This window comes from Epinephelus lanceolatus, chromosome 18 (genome assembly GCF_041903045.1).
Source record: "Epinephelus lanceolatus isolate andai-2023 chromosome 18, ASM4190304v1, whole genome shotgun sequence".
NCBI classification, from domain to species: Eukaryota; Metazoa; Chordata; class Actinopteri; order Perciformes; family Serranidae; genus Epinephelus; species Epinephelus lanceolatus.
Window position 1 is genome coordinate 10,428,663 of NC_135751.1, and position 14,406 is coordinate 10,443,068.

The 14,406-nt window shown below is 41.5% G+C and overlaps 1 protein-coding gene across 2 annotated transcripts in view; it reads left to right on the plus strand.

Moving 5' to 3' along the window:
• Positions 1–4,056: 4,056 nt before the first annotated feature.
• The window catches only part of gsg1l (gsg1-like), a 55,965-nt gene continuing 45,615 nt past the window's right edge, over positions 4,057–14,406 (plus strand). For both annotated transcript variants that reach the window (XM_033643764.2, XM_078161772.1), the window contains exon 1: positions 4,057–4,651. In XM_033643764.2, the coding sequence (XP_033499655.1) occupies positions 4,315–4,651 (337 nt within the window). In that variant the 5' untranslated portion in view covers positions 4,057–4,314. The remainder of the gene's footprint in view (positions 4,652–14,406) is intronic.

Genomic DNA, 14,406 nt, shown 5'->3' on the forward strand with positions numbered 1-14,406 from the left:
TTTTAAACCTGAGTAGTTTTGTTGTCTAAACCTAACTGTGACTGTTTCACAATGTTCACTATGAGTTTCAGCTGTGCATCACATCAGCCTCTTCCTACTCCCAACTCATTAATTCCTGGCTCTCTGTCAGTGGACATCCACATCAGACACTGACGCACAGAGTGCAGTTTTTGAGCCATTATGAAACGCACCAGCCAGCGGCAGTTTGTAACACCGCCGGCAACTGCTGTAGTATAAAGAGCGAGAAAGTCCATATAGGGTGTACGGGAGTGAATGTGGACAGGTCAAACAAAGTCTGGACTTTAACCTGGGAGATCACTGTTTGTTTCCTGTGTGAAACCAAATGTTAATTGAGTTACAGTAATAACAGTGTAGTGTGTTAGTATGTGTAGCATGCTACGGCAGTGACGTATGTCACTTGATGTATATCATGGGACGTTACATGACGTCAGTAACAATTGTATTTATTTTAAGCAAAACCATGGCGATTTTTTAAGCCTAACCACATGCTCTAAATGACACGCCATCCCTGAACATCCAAAACTGATGCAGGAGGGTACCATTCAATTATATTTTGATGTGTAGGTCCACTATGAGATGCCGACAGCTGTGACAAAGTGTCGATATTTGCCAACCTGGGAATAAAAAAGATTGGATTATCTTGAGTAACCGGGCAATGATTTCTGGAAAGAGACATTGCTGTTGAGTTTTTCAAATGTATTTTTGGCACTTTAAGCACCACAAGCTGAGTGCCATCTGGTTCCATTATATTGGAGAGAAGACATCTATATGGCCGATGTCTCCAACACTCGGCAACTCACACCAAAACAATCTAGAATGATGAATAGCACTAAAGGTAAGAAGAAAAATCTGCAATTTTGATTTTGGGGGAAATTTAACTTTAACGTATAACTACAATCACAGTCTCTTCTTAAAGTTACCCTAAATGACTCCCTCTACTGGTGTTTCCTCATCCTTTGTTCTGTTGTAGTTTTCTCCGCTCTAAAACATCCTGATGGGCAGACAGGAGATGACAGAGGGGAGAGTAAGACTAGATTTCCACTATGGCTTTAAACTGACATTGGTAAAACTAATAATAGATTTGGTTTATGGATGATATTCAAATATATTCATTGAAATATAACATATCAGACTTGGATGTATTTCCACCCTGGTCTCTGCTGTTTTGTTCCTAAACATTGTGATCCAGAGGATAAGATGTGCACTGAAACCAAAATATATAAAGTTCTTTCACAGGAAGTCACAATCTGGACTCACAATGTTTAAACTGGGGTCACTACCAGCTGAGGTGGACAGCAGTCATTATACATTTAAGTGATAATATTTGAACTGTTCAGAGTTTGACTGCAGATAAATCCAACAGCATAATCACACATTTATCAACACACCGTTTTCTGCTCTGTTTATTGACTCTTCTGAAGTGCTTTGTCACTCTGAATCAGACTGAGCTGCCATACATCACACACACACACACACACACACACACACACACACACACACACAGGCAGCTGTATTGATCTGGAGGTGGGAACCATAAAATGAGAGGTGATGGATTGGTGCAGTGGGCGGCTGGGCCTTGTCGCTGGTGATTTTCATGCCTGAAGATGTGAGCTCTCTGCTGGTGGATCGATAAAAGGGATGGGCTGGTTTCTACATGTTCTTCCAGCACGTCACACCTGGAAAAACAAATAACAGAGAGGTGTGTTCCATTAGAAAAGATCTATAAGTCTGTCATGGTGGACTGGGGTTTCCCTAATAACTAGAAATATATTTCATCCTTGTTCTGTGAGGGATTTGTTGTCATTTGATTGATGTGTATTAAACATTCATAAAACAAGACATACAGTATAAAGCCTTGTTAGAGTCCAGTGGAGACTGCGATATATATCACAGCCAGGAATGTAACTAAGTACATTTATTCAAGCATTGTATGTATTCAAGGTACTTGTACTTTAAATGTAATTCTATTCTCTGCAACCTTACACTTCTACTCCACTGCATCTCAGCAGTGTTGTACTTTTTACTCCACTGCATTTGTCTGACAGCTTTAGTGATTTTAAGATCACAGTTTTCTGTGAGTGTTCCTTTATGGGGTGAGAAAATTCTACTTCTTGTTATGCTAAACAAAGTCTTAAAAAAAACTTGGCATGAAAATGCATTTTCACAAAGCTGAAAACTTCTTCCACCTCTGATTATACAGTATAACTTATACCACCACTCCCAACTCATCAAATAGCAGCTTGGTCAGTGGCCCTACACTTAAAACTATGACTCTTTAGGTACCCCTCTAGCATCAGTTTTGGATGCCTAAGAAGGATGAATCTGTCACGACCTGTCCTCCATGATGCTGTGTGTGTGTGCGTGTGTGTGTGTGTGTGTGTGCATGCGTGCTTTTGTTTGTTTTTTCAGTCATTTGAGTGAGTGGGTGTATGGCTGGTGTGTTTTTGTTCTTGTCTCTCTACCTGTTCTCTCCCTCCCCTCTCTTCTCTCAATCAACACACCGGCCGCCCAGCAGTAATCAACACACCGGTCTGCTATCAAGCCATCATCCTCACCTTCAAGTATCCCACAGCAACAATCAGTCTCCGCTGGATCGTTGCCGTTTACGGTAGTACGTCTAGCTCCTAGTTTACTGTTTTGTGCCCAGCTTAGCTTCTGCCTGCTTTTGTTTTTTCCCACTTGAACTAATAATTGTTTCTGTCCAGGATCTCCTGTCGCCAGCCACGCCACCCCGGACCCCCTCTGCCCTGTACTCCGCCATCACCGCCTGCCAGCTAATACCCCCCTTTGACTCAATAAACATTGTAAACTTACCTGACTTTGTCCGTCTGCTGCATCTGGGTCCAGCCCGAGACGTGACAGTATCAATTTATGCTTGTTACATGATTGTGTCTTTTCAAAATAAACTTCTGCATTCACAGGAAACGTGGGTTTCTTCACCAAAAACTACCTTCGATTTTAGGCAACAAAACTACTTGGCTTGATTAAAAAAAAATGATCATGGTTTGGGTCACAATAATTAAGTTTGTCACCAAAAGATATTAAGAAGTATGTGAGGTACTGTATGTCATGTGATATTAACTAAAGAAAATTGTAAATAAAATGTCAGTTTCACAGGTAAAGGACATGAACAGCATTCTCCCAGGTAAAAACTGTTTGTTTGTTTGTTTGATCCATCCACCATCCCTCCTTCCTGTCTGCATGCTGTACTTTGACTTTCTCACTGTTAACGTCATTGCCGTGGATAGATTTCCATTGGAGGGTGCCCTGTGTCAGAATCAGACATCAATGGCCACTGACCAACCTGCCGTTAAATGACCCTGGGAATGAGCCAAATGGCCAAATACATACATATATATAAACAATTTAAGACCAACGACTTTTGGGTTGCCAGGTTTTGAAAGTGTTGGTAAAACATTGATAAAGGTTTCTGACTTTCTATGCCACACCATCTGCAGTTGTACATATTAAGCTGGTAATTTATTTTGGTGCAGATGCTCTGCAGGTGTTTTCCAGAAGCTAAGTGGTTAAACAGCCTGTTCTTCTCAGTGAATTATAGGGCCACTAAAAAGTGTGATAGTGGGGGAGCCACAGAGTTGTGACACCAGATTATTTAATCTCAAGATAAGCACTGTGGAACATTTTAACAAATGTCACCTTTTAAAAATCCGTCATTGATCCTTTAAATATCTGTCACTGTGCAGTTTGTTAGTTAAGGTCAATACACAAGCATTGGTTTCAGCTTCTCTTAAGAGAACCTTTGCTGCTTCTCCTTGTCGTGTAATATTAAACTCAATATTCTGTTTGTCTGAAGAAACTAGTCATTCTAAAAGTGACATTTGTGGGAACTCGGGTGGGAATCTGTTAGTATTTACCATAAAAATCGACAACAATCATGACAAATAGTTGTAGCAGCCTTCGCTTGCCTCCTAGTTTTTTTTTTTTCTTTATCAGAACAGTCCGGTCACGGTGATGACGCACGAGGAGCCGGGAGAGAGAGGGAAAGAGACTTCGCTCTCAAGATCACGTTTCCTCAGTGAGCATCCTGCTCTCTGACAGTGAACAGTCTCCTGACGGTGATGCTGGGAGGTATAGGATGTGATGCTAAGGCAGATGGAAGATTTATAGTCTACGGTTTCTCTCGGAGAGTCCGGACCACCTGTCACTTCTCTCTGAGGACAAACTAACACAAAGAGGAGAAAAGAGGCAGAGACGCGCGTAAATTCTCTGTGCGTCTTCGCCGCGCCATGTCTCACCAGCTCCTCTGACCGCCAACTGCCTCTTCCTTCTTGGATGAACTTTCTCGCCGCCTGCGGGGACGCTGCCGCTCGCACTGAGATCATGAAGACGACGCGGAAATGTCGCGCGTTGCTGTCGGTGGGTCTGAACCTGGTGGCCCTGTTCTTCTCCACCACCGCCTTTATCACCACGTACTGGTGCGAGGGCACCCAACGCGTCCCCAAGCCCAACTGCAGCAAGCAGCGGCGCCACAATTGCATCGACTATGGCGTGAACGAGACGGACCAGAACAAGGTGCACTACAGCTGGGAGACCGGGGACGACCGCTTCCTCTTCCGCCGCTTCCACACCGGCATCTGGTACTCCTGCGAGGAGAACATCCACGAAGCAGGTGGGCACATCAGTCCAGGGGTCCTTACCTTAAATATCTAACGAGTTTAGGACCCAAATTAAAGACAGCACAAATCACAACAAGTTGTTCCAAAAATAAAAACAGGACAAGTCTTCTTAAAGACCAGAATTTATAAAACTGTAATTTAGTACCAGCTATGAATGTGTTCAGTCATTAACTGTAAACATTCAGCATCCTGTGTTGGCAGTTGTCGGTTTGTCCCCACAAGTTTATAAATCAAGCTAACAGGTCAGTAATGTCTTTTTTACGCACAAATCTATGAGCGTAAAATCGACATATTTTCATTTTGCGTTAAAACCAAATTATTGTTTATTTGTGTCTTGTTTTTTGTTTATTTTTTAGCGTGATTGGTCAGCATCTTCAAAGGGTTTATGAAGGTTGCTCTGATGCGTTTAAGGTGCACTGAAAACTGTGTGTACTTCACTGCACTTAACTGAGCCGAGACTGTGGTTGGAGTAGATAGCTTGTAAACTGGTCAATGTGGATCTTTAAAAATGAAAATAATACTCTCAGTGATAGAAACTGTTGACTTATTAAATCTGAAAATATAGGGTGATAAGGTTATTTTTTAAGCAAAAACACCAAAGATTTTCTGTGTCAGTCTTGTAAATACTGTCTGACTTCCTATGTATGACTCTCAGTTCCAAGCCCATTTGTTGTTATTGAAGAAACAAAGATTAGGCGAATATCCCTAAACAGCTGCTCACTGTAGTTGTTATCCAAAAAAACCAAGGAGGAAATAGTGTATTTGTTAGAGACTATTTTCAGCGGCAGATTAATCCCTCTTTTGTGCTCTGGCTGTTTGTGCTGGTCCCTTAGACTGTAGTAAATGTTTCTGTTATTCTGTCCATCTTAGAGAACAAAGCTGAACAGTCATCTACTGCTAAACAACAAACGGGATCTGTTGCCTCTGTTCTGCAACCAGAATGTGTGTATGTGTTTGTGTTTGTGTGTGTTAAGACGTGTTTTGGCAGTGTGTGAGAGTAAATAAACAGCTTAGTGAAACAGACAGAGATAAAGGGTATAACAATCTGCGTGGGCTCTGACCAGTTTAGGATCTTGAGGGCAAATGCTGATGTTTTAAACTGTAAACATGTGTGCAGATCTTGATTATCTGTACATTTTACCACATCCTGCTCCTGAGAGGATGAACCAAACCCCTCAAAGAAACAACACAGGGCAATGAGGAGATTTTGGCATATTCTTCTTGGATTTGATGGCTATCTGGTGGTAGAGAACGAGCCAGTCATCAACAAAGAACTACAGCGGCTGCAGTTACATAATTGCAGAAGCTCGTAGGTGCATGCGTTATAATGTATGTTGGTTTTTGTTAACTCAGTGACCTCTAGGTCTAGCCTCAAGACAAACCTTTTAGATCCATTACATCACATTAATTTGGCGGATGCTTTTGCTCAGTGTTTTACAATGAGTTGGCTGGTGTGTTCCATTACTAGCAAAGCTCTGACACCTTGTCTACACCAGCTGTGCAGCAGAAGCAGCAGAGTAGCACCTTCAGTCCTGCTTCAGAGTCGCTTCAGTGCTGCTGTGTTTTGAGGTGTTTCATCAGATTTATCCAGGTTTTTGTTTGTTTGGTTTTTAATCGTATTTGCGATATGCTATTTACATGGAAAATGAAAAGTCCCCCTGTAAGCATAACAGTATCCAGGTTTCTGATCACTGTGTCCAGCTGTGTCTTGATTTTTCACCATCTCTGCCACGATGTTCGGCACCAACAAAGGATGATCAGAAACCAGGATCAGCTGTTTATATGACACAGTATCCAGAGGGCTGTACCACCAAGCTAAATTAGTAGGTTAGTGAGGTATATGTTGAGTCTGAAGCCAGAGTTTTCCATCCCTTCAAAGGTGGCTCTCTTTTAATCAGGGTAGATCGCTATGGTAGCTGATGCTGCAGACCTAACCTGGTTACGACCAGTTAATGTTCTGAGTTTTGGCTTGAACTGAGTGAAATTTACAGCTACTTTGACTGGCCTCACTTTGTAATCAGTGTCAATTTCTAAGCGATACAGATTCTTAGCTAAGGGAACATGTTATAAATGCACTTTGTCCAACTTGCCTTTTTGGCCTGGGACCCAATCACATAATTTATTAGTCTGTTAGTATTTATAGCAGACAATATTAAATCAGTAAAGTTCTTTTCACTTTGATTTGCCCAAAGACTAACATGTCCTTCATAATGGAACAGCGTCAGTATGTGGAAATGCGTATCCTGAGTATAACCATAGAGACTGAATGTCATTCTACTTTTATGACTATAATGTTTAAATCTGTTGCATCAGGTTTGACATTTAAGAGCTATAGCTGTCACGTTGGAAATAAATTGAGTGGTAAAATGAATATTAACTTGTGATTTCACATGGTTACTAATTTTCCTTTCTTGCCTTAATTGAAGCAACAGTGTTGCTTTTTACTTTAATACTTTTTTTAATATTCTTCAAAGGCTGAAGTAGGCAGCTCGCATCAGTCATTTTAATAGTCGTATGACATGCTGAATGTGTCATTTAACTCATTTTGTGAGAATGAGCACAGAGCCTGAAGCAGAAAGCCTGAGTTAACAGAGACAGTTGATGGCTTAGGCAAAGAAAGCTTGGCTCTGTCAGGTGCTTAGTGGTACAGCCCTCTGGTTTCTATGGGAGTACTCCAAGCAGCAGATCCAGGTTTCTGAAAACAGAAAAAAACATTAAGAGGATGATCCAAAAAACACAGTCAAAATCAGGATACTGTAAGATGTGTGTAGGATGGTTGACTGAAAAATGTATCTGAAAAGCATCCTGTGTAAACAATCTGTAGGAGCAGCCAACTTAGCAGTTTGTGGTGTGTGATCATACATATTGTGGCTGTAACATCGCAACAGGCTGATAGACTGTTAGTCTTGTTTAATAATTTATGTCAGTGGTGATTTGCAAAAGAAATAGTCATTGCCCTTATATTTCTGCAAAGAGGTTAGTAAAATTTTAAGAGGTCATTGTGTATTTTTGTGGATTTTGGATTGAAACCTGCAGAGTGCTTCAGCAGGTCACTGGTTACTTTAAAGACCCCAGCAGCATGGGGCATTCAGTGCACTGACCATTTGATTGCATTATTTGTGTTCGGGACTTTTGTTGCAGGTTATTTCCATTTTCTCTCTGTCCTTTCATTTCTTGTCACCTCTCGACTGTGCACTCTTCAAATAAAGGCATGACATGGCAAAAATATAACAAAATACCCACTGCCCCATATTCCACCTGCACCATATTTTTCTCGGGCCAAATAGAGCGCAGCCATGATCATCATCACAGCCCTGTCCAGCTCGGACCTGAGATGAAGTCTAATCAGCCAGAATGACTGAGATCAACTGTGTTGGAGTTCAAGACCTTTAAGCAACATTTACCTCTGAACGCAACAGATTTGTTAGAATTACAGAACAGGAGTCCGACTCTAAGTCTCTCTCTCTCCCTGCTAATGCTTCTCTAGGAACTCTACAGGAAGCCCATCAGGACAAAATGTGGTGGATTTCCTGCTTCACTCAATGTTTTATTCAGCTGTTTGCCTACTTTTGGAACAACTTCAAAATATATGAAGATGGCTGTCTGGACATATATATTTGAATGATACAGCTCAGCAGTACTCCCAGCTCATGACTGCTAACCTCTACATGCACCCTGGATGTTACACCAGCAAAACATTTGTTTTCTATCAAGGTTATGGTGATGAAACTCATTAAATGCAGCAGAGGTCTGTGGATTTGTTTCCAGTTTGAGCAATTTGAAAAGCGAAATAATGTCGAGCCTGTTATAAAAATTGGACTATGCTTAGTTTAAAAACTGTGTGCACTGTTCCCCACAGAATTAGATTCTACATGTGGCGGTAGCTTACAGGAGACCAGCAACTTTCTGTTGATTCTGTATGGTTTCCATGGGAATGCATCCAGTAGTTTGAGAAGACGACAGACAGGTCGTTGATGGGTGTGTTTGTATATTCACTTAGTCGCTGTACACTAAAAATGAGAGCTCTGTTGTTCTAAGAAATATTGTGCTCTATTTCTACATGAATTAAAAAATGGTTATGTTTAACTTTTCACTGCACTTGGCACTGTGCTGCTCTATCTGTGCTCAGATTATGCACTGCTTAGTCTCTATATACAGACTCTACTTTCAGTGAATGTAGAGTCTGTAGGCAAACCCCGGAGATCTTGACTCCGGAAGAAGAGCGGAAGAGCCCTGGTTTCCGGTTGTAGGCTGTTTGTAGTCCACGTGATATTGACCAATCACGTTTGAGTCGGCTGCAGTTGCTGCCAGGTTAAATGGTCCGTGCGGTGAACTAACGAGGCGGAACATAATTGGCGTCAGTGCAAACTCTGAATCCATCGCAATGGTTCAGCATATTTACTTATATATAAACGGAAGTCGGAAACGTAAATTCACCTCCTCCGCCCAAATCAAACTGGAATGCCAAAAAATCGGGGATCTGCCCCCAGAGGCTGTATCGCTGTCTGCCAGAAGTCAGACGCCGAATACAGCCGATGGGTTCCGAGAATGTGCACTGCTGTTCTGAGAGTGTGGTGCTCTGAATAACCAAATGGTATACTATATTAGGAGTGGGGAAAGTAATGTATTTACGAAAGAAGCAGAACTCAACTGCGAGAGCAGTGCAGCACCTGGACGGTCTATGGCATGGACACACTAGAGATAACAGCAGTTGCAAGCTTGTTTTAGTTTAATGTGTAAATAGTTACATTTGTGGGGTGAACGTGAAGTGTATTGTGAATGCTTTTTGCGCTGTCACCCTGAGATGAACATTAAGGAAGTAGAGAAGCAATCAGCAGTAACATTAAATAAAAAGGTCGGCTGACCAGCACACACTGTAGCGTATAACAACTTAAACAACTCTGTGGTAATGGTAATAACTTAATGCCCAGCGCGTTGGGCTTGTTACTCTAAAAATGTAATAGATTACTCATTACTTGTTACTCTTTTCAAAAGTAATAACATGACTTTACTTATTACTCCCTGTCAACAGTAATTCTTTACACTACTTATTATATTACTTTCCACCCCCTAAGATTGGTAATTGCATCTCTTCCCAAAATTGAGATGTGTGCCTCTGTGTGAATGGCGTAAACACATAACGTAAACAGTGGAGCATGCCTCCCTGTCAATTTGTTATTCTCATACAGACAGGAGACTGAGGTGCTTTCAAATTCATTAATTAATGCAGATAACCTTTTAAAATAAAAAGGCTGTGGACCATTTACTATTCAATAGTATGTTGTAATTTCATACTACCTCTGGTGAAATACTACAGTATGCAATCACTACGCCACCATAAATATCCCACAACAGATTAGCCTGTGCAACCCCAGATGGATAAAATCCCACTGATTTAAAAGTTAGGGTATGACAGCATTTTGGCTGTAAGGTGCAAGGAAAGGGGGCCTGTAAATGCCAGATGCCTCTGGCACTCTGAGTGACTATCGAATGCAACCTTTGTGTGTGTGAGACAGAAAGAGAAAGAAAGAAAGACAGACAGAGAGAGTGAGTTATGCAGCTCCAAAAACTGAAAATCAATATGTTTATATTGTGGCGCACCACCACAAGTAAATGAATGTGTGGAAAACACTGCGGTTTGACTCAACTTGACTCTACTTGACACACTTTTTGTACCAGATGCTTTTCTCAATTTTGTTTTCAGCTGTAGCCAGTACCCCATCAGTGTAGGCAGGATTTGTAGCTAATTGTCATAGCACCACAGCATGGAACTGCTGTGACATCATCTTCAGTGTGACACAAACAAATTGTGTTTTCTCTGTGGATGCTTTCATCTGCCAAACAGAGGAATGTATGCAGTTTGTCAACCAACCATGATGTAGTATGGAGTAGGTTTGCTGGCTGCTATTTTTAAAAATCTAGTTTGAGTGAATAAAAATATTGATAGGTAGCTTGGCTTTTTAAGAATGGTGGGTTTGTGCAGGATGCCTCATGTCACGCAGGTGATGATTCTAGTGACGACTTTCTCTGACCAGTTAGTGGTCTGCAGTGTTGTAACTCCACCTTCGGCTCATCTTGCTTGGAGCCTCAGCCACACTGGGACAAAAAGAAGCACCAGGTGCTATTCACAACTACTGCCAATGAAAACCCAAAAAGGAACCGTTCCTGCTGAGTCGAGTTGAGCTGTGTCGTACCATGCAGGAGAAATAATGAGTGTGTACCAATGTCAGCAATGAAAGCCATACATGGATGTTTGTCAGGTGTGCTGTGGTTGTGTTGAAAGTGCCCAAAAGGCAGTGAGCAGGGTGGATATCTGTTATGACAAGAGAGAGAGAGAGAGTTCACACATAGGGCAGGTTTTATAGCCTGGAAGTCTCATGTGAGCTTAATTACACCAGCGAACCTCCCGTGTCAACCAACTGCCTGATGAGGTCAACCAGGACAGCCTCCAAGACAGTGGGAGGGGCGTCACAACATATATCACTGAGCAGAGAGTTATGTTAATTAAAATTTCACAGTGTGACACCTCTCCCTCTCATTCATGTGTCGTTCTTCTCTCCCCTTCATCCCTCTGTTACTGTTTGTCTTGATAGGACCAAACAAATAAACTCATTTAAAACCCGCCTCTAATGCGTGCTGTGAGGATGACAGGCAGCACGTCCTGAGGAGATGATAGACACTTTCAGCCACCAGCAACCACTGATTAACATTCATTAACTTCCAAACATGTTCAGCCTGAGTAACTCATAAACATCATAACTCAGAATATGAAATAACACCAGACTGTTAATTTAACTCTAGGCAGGCTTTAAGTACATTATGAGATGTCACAAAGGTACAAGTCAGAATACAGAACTGGGGGACAGAAAGAAGAAACACAATCAAGAATTTAAATGTTGAATTCACAGCCTGCAGAAGAAATGTTGGTGCCTCAAAGTCCATCACAATGCCTGCTCTTTTTTCAGAGGTTTTTCCATTGTGTTCTAACAGTGATGACAACATTGTACTCACCAAGGTAGTATCTGAGATCTGAGAACACGCACATTACAGGCTGTAAATAAACCATCTAAATCACTTCTTTTGGAGGTCAAACTGAAAGTGAAAGCATCTGAAATGTTAAAAGTAATTCTTCATTGTATAAAACAGTGTGAACATGACTGCAGAAGTTCAAAGTTGAAGCAGGTGTGATTTGATGGATGCGTACAACTGACAGTTGGTACATACTGTAATTTTACCATTCACCTTTGTTTCTGAGGCTTTTTTTCTCACCTGTCTGATCAGCACTTTATATAACGATAGAAGCAAAATTTGTGACATTATCAGCAAAAAAAAAAGTTTACAGACATAGTTCATGCAGCACTAAGCATCAGTTTAAGCATCTTTGAGTATCCTGAAAAGCACTTTACAAATCCAATGTATTATCATCATCTCCATGTTTAATGCTGAGTTCAGTTTGCATCAGATTTGCATTAGATAATTTTGTTTAATTGAATCAAAGAGAGGAAAAAGATGGCGGTCTTTGTAAAGAATGTTTGGATATAGTTTTGTTGTTGTCAAATATCAGGAAGCACACAATCAGGACATACTACTGTATCATAACATTACGCCCTTAACTTTGACCCTCTTGCACATATATTTGTTACCTTGGAGAATAATTGGAGGCTGATATTACTGTCTTTAAGAGGCTGTGGCGCACTCATTTTTTAAGCTAGCGCAAACAGGTATCCATTGGTATCAACCATGTGGATATCATTCTTCGGGAAGGCGGTTAAATAATGCTCCAGAGCTGAGGTATCTGAATGAAAATGGGTTCTGTGGGTATCCTGGAGCCTCCCCTAAATTTGAGAAGGGTTGTTCCCAGTAACTGTTTATATATATATATATATATATACAGTACAGGCCAAAAGTTTGGACACACCTTCTCATTCAATGCGTTTTCTTTATTTTCATGACTATTTACATTGTAGATTCTCACTGAAGGCCTCAAAACTATGAATGAACACATGTGGAGTTATGTACTTAACAAAAAAAGGTGAAATAACTGAAAACATGTTTTATATTCTAGTTTCTTCAAAATAGCCACCCTTTGCTCTGATTACTGCTTTGCACACTCTTGGCATTCTCTCCATGAGCTTCAAGAGGTAGTCACCTGAAATGGTTTCCACTTCACAGGTGTGCCTTATCAGGGTTAATTAGTGGAATTTCTTGCTTTATCAATGGGGTTGGGACCATCAGTTGTGTTGTGCAGAAGTCAGGTTAATACACAGCCGACAGCCCTATTGGACAACTGTTAAAATTCATATTATGGCAAGAACCAATCAGCTAACTAAAGAAAAACCAGTGGCCATCATTACTTTGAGAAATGAAGGTCAGTCAGTCCGGAAAATTGCAAAAACTTTAAATGTGTCCCCAAGTGGAGTCGCAAAAACCATCAAGCGCTACAACGAAACTGGCACACATGAGGACCGACCCAGGAAAGGAAGACCAAGAGTCACCTCTGCTTCTGAGGATAAGTTCATCCCAGTCACCAGCCTCAGAAATGGCAAGTTAACAGCAGCTCAGATCAGAGACCAGATGAATGCCACACAGAGTTCTAGCAGCAGACCCATCTCTAGAACAACTGTTAAGAGGAGACTGCGCCAATCAGGCCTTCATGGTCAAATAGCTGCTAGGAAACCACTGCTAAGGAGAGGCAACAAGCAGAAGAGATTTGTTTGGGCCAAGAAACACAAGGAATGGACATTAGACCAGTGGAAATCTGTGCTTTGGTCTGATGAGTCCAAATTTGAGATCTTTGGTTCCAACCGCCGTGTCTTTGTGAGACGCAGAAAAGGTGAACGGATGGATTCCACATGCCTGGTTCCCACTGTGAAGCATGGAGGAGGAGGTGTGATGGTGTGGGGGTGTTTTGCTGGTGACACTGTTGGGGATTTATTCAAAATTGAAGGCACACTGAACCAGCATGGCTACCACAGCATCCTGCAGCGACATGCCATCCCATCCGGTTTGCGTTTAGTTGGACCATCATTTATTTTTCAACAGGACAATGACCCCAAACACACCTCCAGGCTGTGTAAGGGCTATTTGACCAAGAAGGAGAGTGATGGAGTGCTGCGGCAGATGACCTGGCCTCCACAGTCACCGGACCTGAACCCAATCGAGATGGTTTGGGGTGAGCTGGACCGCAGAGTGAAGGCAAAGGGGCCAACAAGTGCTAAACACCTCTGGGAACTCCTTCAAGACTGTTGGAAAACCATTTCAGGTGACTACCTCTTGAAGCTCATGGAGAGAATGCCAAGAGTGTGCAAAGCAGTAATCAGAGCACAGGGTGGCTATTTTGAAGAAACTAGAATATAAAACATGTTTTCAGTTATTTCACCTTTTTTTGTTAAGTACATAACTCCACATGTGTTCATTCATAGTTTTGATGCCTTCAGTGAGAATCTACAATGTAAATAGTCATGAAAATAAAGAAAACGCATTGAATGAGAAGGTGTGTCCAAACTTTTGGCCTGTACTATATATATATATATATATATATATATATATATATATATATGTATATATACTTTATTAATCCCCCTGAGGGGAAATTCAATTTTTCACTCTTTTGTCATCCGAAAGACACACATGTGCACAAACAGGACCTATACATTCACAAAGTGGAGAGATGTCAGAGTGAGGGGGCTGCCTTCACTCAGGAGCCCAGAGCGGTTGCGGGGTTCGGTGCCTTGCTCAAGGGCACCTC